The 8,543-nt window shown below is 33.1% G+C and overlaps 1 protein-coding gene across 1 annotated transcript in view; it reads left to right on the top strand.

Annotated features, from left to right (window-relative positions):
• Positions 1-7,206: 7,206 nt before the first annotated feature.
• Positions 7,207-8,543, top strand: part of LOC126970017 (cytosolic beta-glucosidase-like) — a 35,191-nt gene continuing 33,854 nt past the window's right edge. Inside the window, exon 1 of the mRNA XM_050815699.1 lies at positions 7,207-7,235. Coding sequence (XP_050671656.1) covers positions 7,207-7,235 — 29 coding nt within the window. The remainder of the gene's footprint in view (positions 7,236-8,543) is intronic.

Genomic DNA, 8,543 nt, shown 5'->3' with positions numbered 1-8,543 from the left:
AATAGTTTTTGCAGTGCACGCAAAAATATGTTTTCGATTTTACACCTTGTGTTACAAAATAGCAATTTTATTACGGATCCCTAATTTTGAAATAAAAAAACATAGCCTATAGCCTTCCTCGATAAATGGACTACCCAACACTGAAAGAATCATTCAAATCGGACCAGTAGTACCAGAGATTATCGCGTTCAAACAAACAAACAAACACTGCAGCTTTATATATTAGTATAGATTATAGAGCAATTCATACCCGAGCTTTCTTATCATCTAAATTCTAAATAATCCTTCAGATTGTAATACGAATTGTCTATAAGTTTATGTTTAATATAGGCTGTGAACTTGTTGAGGGACATTTCCATTATGTTCTCTTGAGAAGCTTCCTGAAGTTTATTATAAAATCTAACGCAACTGCCGATAAATGCCTTGTTGAGCTTACTTAGCGTAGAAGTAGGCATTTACAGTTTATTTTTGTTTCTAGTATTAATATTATGTTTTTCATATACCTTTTGAAATTTATTGCCATTTTAATTACGTAGAATCATTTGTGAGCATTAATTTTGTAGCTATCATGCGTAGGTATGGTATTTTTGTATTGCTTGCGGCAGCGTCGTGGGCAGGGTCGTCTCATTCCCTCAAATCTCTGCGAAGGGAAAGATGAAAATGGCTGGTCCATGTGTCAACTCGTGAACGGGTGCTTCTTGTGCCAGGTCGACCTGTTATAGTTAATAAATCATTGTATTTGTTGGATGCGATTACTAATTATGACAGTAATCACGACCATCATGTTCACGAAGCATCCTTACACAAACAATGAATTCAAGCTCTAAAGGTTGATGCATCTAATATACGATAATTTATAATTATACACTATAATAATCTTTATTACTTTTTATGAAATATATTTTGATATTATTTAAACAGGATTCATATATTGGATACAGCACCTTATAAACATAATATTTGTTATGTACATACATTACAGTCAGAAACTTCGAGTACCCCACATTAGAACCACTTTGTACCAAAAAAACTACTTATCATGATATGCGTGTAGAAATATTTAATAAATTACCAAAAGAAATAAGAGAGGAGACAGTGTTAAATAAATTTAAATTTAAATTATTAACACTATAAAAATAAATATTGTTTTTACTCAATAAATGAATATTATCAAACGAAGTGGTATCTGGCACCAATACTATTTTTACCTATATGTTATACTAAGCTGACCCGGCAAACGTTGTTTTGCCATATAAAGTATAATTCACGCCTGTTTAGCCTGTACATCATTTTGTTCTATTGTCAATAGTTTTTGCAGCGCACGCAAAAATAGGTTTTCGATTTTACACCTTGTGTTACAAAATACTAATTTTATTACGGATCCCTAATTTTGAAAAAAAAAACATAGCCTATAGCCTTCCTCGATAAATGGACTACCCAACACTGAAAGAATCATTCAAATCGGACCAGTAGTACCAGAGATTAGCGCGTTCAAACAAACAAACACTGCAGCTTATAATATTAGTATAGATTTTGTTGTGATTATTTTTACTACCTTATCACTTAGCATTTCGTTTATTATTGTAAATGTGTATTGTAGGGGCTTTTAGTAGGCTTTACGTTGATTAAATTAAATGTAGCAGTAATAATTGATTGTGAAGTGAAACCACAAAAATGTTTGCATGTCTGTCAAGACGAAACATGTGCCTGCTCTTAAATTTGTAACAACTTTACTTGTGAAAGTTTCTGGCAAATAAAGAACTTTGACTATGTCATATTAAAAGACATACATTGAAAAGAGTGCCATCAAGTTTTTTGTTATGTTCTTGTCACGAGCTCTCGCAAAATTATATAACAGTAATGAGATTGAAAATCAATAAAAACAGAGATTTTGACAAGTTGCAGAACATGGTCAGTAGTTAGTTAGTTAGTCAATAGTTATAGTAATAGCTAATTATTTCCCATTTAATCTACAGTATTCCAAGAGCTTATTTTACGCAATAGACAGTATAATAAAAAAAAACAAGGACGAACCCTTTCCACTGTATTAAACTAAGTAAATTTGAGTGAGAGTGGCTTTTATACATTGCGCAATCAACATTATCCGCACATTCCTGGAAATTCGGCATATATATACCTAGTCTTGCCATAAACACTGAAACAAGTAAGAAAATTTTCTATTACAAATAATATTTATTACTTTTACAGTGTGCTAGTTTAATACATAAATTTAAAACAATTTGAAGTGTAAAAAGCTTATTCGAAGTTGTCTTCATTGGCTGCAATACAGTCCTTTAAACGATGAGGCGATGATCAATAGAAGCACGCACTCTTTCCATGGGAACATTTTTCACTGCCAATCTTACGGATTTTTTCAGGGACTCCAAATTATCATGGCGTTTAGAAATAGCCGTACTCTCTAAAACTGACCATAAACCATAATCCAGTGGATTAAGATTGGGACTAAACGACGGCCAGTCTTCCGCTCTGAATAAGTGCGAAATGTTCGTTTCCAACCAAGACTGCGTAGACCGAGCTTTAAGACCTGGCGCCGAGTCTTGCTGGAAGGAACATTCTTGGTTATTGAACATGGTGTTGTTAAGGGGCTACTTCCTTCTCAAAAATGGTATCTTAATACTCTTGTGCCGATGTTTTGATACCTTTTTCACAAAAATATGGCAGTCACTCCTTCATAGCTAATACCTCACAAAACCATCAACTGCAAAATAAAATCTCATCCGTAAACAAAATTTTTCTGTGACCTCCCTTTACCGCTGTACCGCATCAGTAGTTGTTTCGATTTTACCACCCTATAAATAAAATACGCGACATGGTTCTAGGTGCTGTCTACATCTCTCAAGATAAAATCTTTTGCTTTCGGACAAGAATTCTTCGAATTCTTTCCCTTACTGCTTTGAGGAGGTCTCATTGTACCTATTTATTATCACAAACATTTTACTAATACCAAGCGTATGGAGAGTTTTAAAATTGCGTTTAGCACCATACCTACTTTGTGTAATGCAATCACAGCGATTCGGTTCGCTTTATCACCCCACTCCATTTTAATATCGCAAAATATTGTACAATATATTGGCGCCAAATGATAAAACTAAATGAACAATCATATAAAAATGACAGATTCCAAATTCAAATGTAATGTTTATTTTTAAATGTAACAGTATTTTTGGCCAGACTAAGTACACTCAATTTGATACGGCTTCTCGAACGCAGCTATATCGACGTATTATTATACCAAATAAAGGTTTTAATTGTCATACTAACTACAAACAAAAGAGTTTTTAATCGACTTCAAAGTAGAAGGAGAATTCCACCTTCGCACGACACGACATCGTCATGGTCAAGTAATTGCCGTATTATGATGGTCAATGGAACTCCCTAACGATTTACAGTAAGGGTCTGTAACAGAATTTCAAACTGTCTGTAATCCAAATGCAATTGCTCATTGCTTCCTTGTAATATTTTGTAGGTTTACACTTATTCAGACTAAGTATACTTCAAATTCACTTAAAATAAAAAAATAAAAAAAATACAACTGACTTCAATATTCGAAACAATAGATATAATATCCACTAAAAAGTATAAAAATTATTACGTATTTTTATACAATCTAATTAATTAATCTAATTCTAGTTACGATTATTGTTGTTTTTGGAATCGGTGTCCTTCCGCCGCGACCCGCTCTCGCCTCCTCACGACTCAAGCAGATCTCACCTGTAACTATGTATGTAGTTACAAACCTATCTTGGATGAAACCGACTCCAAGCAGCACCAGCTTTCAAATAAAAAAAGAATTATCAAAATCGGTTCACCCAGTCGAAAGTTTTGAGGTAACAAACATAAAAAAAAGAACATACCGATGAATTGAGAACCTCCTCCTTTTTTGAAGTCGGTTAAAAATGATCGCGTATTTTTATACAATCTAATTAATCTAATTCTGTTTACGATTTTGTTGGAATCGTTGTCAGTAAAACCCGCTTAAAATGATTTTACAGGCTACAACCAATAACCCGTCTTAGAGCGCTTTCACACTACGTCCGATCCGAATCCGATCCGTACCCGAAAACATGGTCCGAAGTAGTCGTAGAACTATTTCTATTGTAAAAAGGCATAAAAGGCATTTATTTTCTCAAAATTGATACCTTTAGAATTCTTTTTGATGTCATTTCTAATAACTACTAGATACTACTACCGCTTTAGAAACAAATGGCGCTCTGAGAGAGAAGAAGCGGCGCAAGAAACTCTCCCAGCATTGTTTTATTGCGCTCTATTCAATAAAAATATACAATATTGTACAGTCATTTCTATCGCTATAAAATAATCACAATCTAGTCCCAGGCTGTCCGATCATTTAGATATTCAGCAGTGGAGTAATAGGATTTACGACACAGACATTTTTTAGAAAACATTTAAATTTATTTATAGATAATGCCTGAACAGTGGCTGGGACTTTATTGTAGAAGTGTATACATTTACCCTTAAAGCTATTATGTATCTTATGAAGCCTACTAGAATTAGTTACAAGCAATCCCTTATTTCTGGTGTTATAATAATGAAAATCACTATTAAGAGCTGTAGTTAGTTACACACTAGATCTGACTTCCGTCATCAAAATATTTTCGGTCAACCCTTAGAAATAGTTCTACAACTACATCGGATCGTATGTTCACGGGTTCGGATTGGAGTCCGATCGGACGTACGCGTAGTGTGAAAGCGCTCTTAACCGAGAAAGCGTATTAAGCGGGATAGGGAATTAAAACGTACTACAATAGGAACAATAATATTAAGTAGGTATTCAATTATAAAGGAGATTGAAACGCTTCCATACATTCCTGGGCCCAACTGATAACAAGGTGAAAGTAGCACCATTTAAAAGATAACATTTAAATAATCCATAATAGAAAATTTTGCAAGATTTGTCAATCTAGGAGCTGAGTAATCGAAGATATAAAAATGAGGTTATGTCTTAAACTATATGTTGATAGGATTTATCACATACTTATATTAGATGGGTACCAACCTTGTTTTTTGTTTTAGATAAAAAATACCTACCTACTGTAACGACATTTTTTGGCATTATAAGACAATTTGTAATTAGATAATATAATATAGTATACCGAAATTAAAAGATAGTTTTATTTGCTCAGATAAGAATAATATATACTCATTAGCTCATATATGAACTGTAAAACAGACTGCTAGAGACAATTATTACTTTCCTTGGAATTCAATTGAGTAGGTAGTTAACAAGTCGGTAACTCAACGAATACAACAAGAAACGAAGTGACAATGACGAAGAAACGAAATGATCTGTTAGACTGTCATTGTCAAAGTAAAGTTAGTGTTGAGGAACAAGGATGTCACTTATATCGATTTTTTATGTAAATCGATTTATTCATAATAAAATAATTGCTCAGTTCTGTTTTTTCCTGATAAAATAATATATTTTATTCATAATAATAATTCGCACCTAAACTATGCACCTTACTTATATTATTAAAATAAAACAACTGGATCTTAATGTTATTTTAATCGACTAAATATTCATTCGAATACGTCCTTTTTATCGATTTTCTTTATTTTAATGTTATTTCGGTTTGTAGATTGCAAAATGAGCTAGTTTTTTGTATTTTACATCAGAATAATATACCCTTTTTTTTAAAGTATATTTCAACTTGTTAACCATCAGGCCCAAAAGTCCCATTCTCCTTTATTAACTATATAGCGTAATTTTAATTGGTTTATTATATAATTCATTTATTTTGGTTTGGCAGAAAGATTTTGATGCAGTAGCAATTACAAGATTTTAAACATAGTTTAACTTTTCAGTCCGTCTTCGCATTGATTTTAAATCAAATTCACTTAAAATCTATACATTCATTTAAGGCTACTTATTGTGTTTATTCATTAAAATTAAAGTGGCAATAGGCCGGACACATTTCCAGACTAACAGACGCTAGATGGACCATTCAGACCACAACATGGAAGGGACCTGTAGGAAAGAGAAATGTGGGCAGACCACATAAAAGGTGGACCGATGAGATTAGAGATATTGGCGGAACTAACTGGCTCGAAAAAGGAAAAAATAGAAAGGAATGGAGGAGGCCTTTACCCAACTGGGATCCATTTAAAAATAATCAAGAAAATAACATAGTGTATGCATTATAACTTACTAACATAAAAGTTAATAATAAAATAATCATGTTTGTCGACTAACCGTACTAACATACTAAAACTAAAATGTAGAAATCAAATGGAAAATCATTAATAAAGGCTTTATTTCTATTATATTATTATTATATTGTGTTTATTCAGTTTCTCAATAAGATCTTCAATTGATTGAATTAAATAGAGTGCCACATTGTCATCAAAATTGGTAAAATGTGTGACCTGTAACTTCTAAAATAAGAGAATGATAAAACTAAAACAAATATATGACGTACATTACTGTGCAAACTTCTACCGAAAATTGGTTTGAACGAGATCGAATAAGTAGTTTTTTTAATAGGTCAATAGTATTATCAATTACAACGAACTACAAGAACTTTTATATTCTGTTACTTGCTGCTACGGAACCCTACATGGGCGAGTCCGACTCGCACTTGGCCGATTTTTTTTATCTTTTATTAGTGCGTTGAGTTAGATTCTAAGCCGACGTAGTAACTGACATGGCTACTAATTTTATATATTACTAGCTGACCCAGCAAACGTTGTATTGCCGATTTTAGAATCGCGATACAAAAGTAACTTTTGATAGAAGTATAATTGTAGATGGTTGAAAATTTGAAGTTGTATGTATTTTTAATGCTGACTCATAATTAAACGAATTAAAAAAAATGTCATAAAAATTAAAAAAAAAAAAAAAATTGGCGTGGACCACCCTTAACATTTAGGGGGGTGAAAAATAGATGTTTTCCGTCCGATTCTCAGACCTACCCAATATGCACTCAAAATTTCATGAGAATCGGTGAAGCCGTTTCGAGAGTTAAACTACAAATACCGCGACATGAGAATTTTATATAAGTATTAGATTATATATAAAATATTAGTAAGATAATTGCTTACAAAGAATATATTTCTCGAATTCATCATTTGTATAAGATAATCTTATCTTAACGAACACGACTTAAATAAACACAATATTATTACAATATATCTTAACGTCAATAATTATTAGCAGTTTTCAAGATGTATTTGAGCGTGCTTACTGTGTTCTTGTGAGTAATAATTATTAATATAAGTAAGCTTCTAAGTTAAGAGTGTTATCGTTTAGTTACATTTTTATTATTATCACTTTTTAAAATTCTTTTGCTGATACAAAAACATAAAGTTTTTTAATTATTTTGGATTATTGTGTAGTTTTTTTTGCTCTTCAAAGTTGGTTGTGTATTCGGGTCGTTTTTTATTATGGAAAAAGGAAGACAAATTAGCGTACGGGTCACCTGGTGTTAAGTGATCATCGCCGCCCACATTCTCTTGTAACACCAGAGGTATCACAGGAGCGTTACCGGCCTTTAAGGAAGGTGCCAGAGGGATAGTCTACTAGTGATATACCTTACATACTGATAACTTTTTCTGCCGTGAAGCAGTAATGTGTAAGCATTACTGTGTTTCGGTCTGAAGGGCGCCGTAGCTTGTGAAATTACTGGGCAAATGAGACTCAACATTTTGTCTCAAGGTGACGAGCGCAGTTGTAGTGCCGCTCAGAATTTTTGAGGCTTTCAAGAATCCTGAGCGGCAGTGCATTGTAACGGGCAGAGCGTATCAATTACCATCAGCTGAACGTCCTGCTCGCCTTGTCCTTTATTTTCATAAAAAAAGGTGTAATTAATTTAATAAATTATCAATTAAATTCGCTTCTACCCTAAATATTGTCAAAGTCCACGCGTAATGCACGTGAATTAATGTAATGATGATTCTGTAATCTTTATAAATTGTTATTATAATTTTCGCCTTATACCTTAACTTATGTACCAATAGTGTGTGTGTTATTGTAATTAACTTTCAATTATAAACTGAAGACAGCGAGCGTCGTAAATATGTTGGCCTCAGTGAGTCATACATCTTTGTGCCGTTTGGTGTCGAGACACTTGGCCCGTGGGGCCCAGAGGCGCGGAGAATGTTCAAAATACTATCTTCGCGCCTCAATAAGGCTACTGGAAACCCAAGCGCTGGCAGCTATTTCGGTCAACGGATCAGCCTTGCTATCCAACACGGTAATGCTGCCAGTATTCTTGATACGCTTCCACATAATGATAGTATTAATTTTATGTAGTCGTAGTATTGTAAATATAGTTATAAGATTTGTTTTGTTTGAATAATAAATATTATTATAAAGTGGAAATATCCATTTGAAAGAGTAGCAATGACTTTATAGCCACTTCATCTCAATAACGCCCAACCTCTTACGAAGTGAAAGTATGAATAATTTTTGACATTCATATTGTATCATTTTTGACCAAATTTATTAAAATTATAGCTTAGTCATTCCTTCATAGCTAATACCCCACCAAACCACCACTGAA

Source organism: Leptidea sinapis, chromosome 19 (genome assembly GCF_905404315.1).
Source record: "Leptidea sinapis chromosome 19, ilLepSina1.1, whole genome shotgun sequence".
NCBI lineage: Eukaryota > Metazoa > Arthropoda > Insecta > Lepidoptera > Pieridae > Leptidea > Leptidea sinapis.
This window is presented reverse-complemented; position numbering and strand designations above follow the sequence as displayed.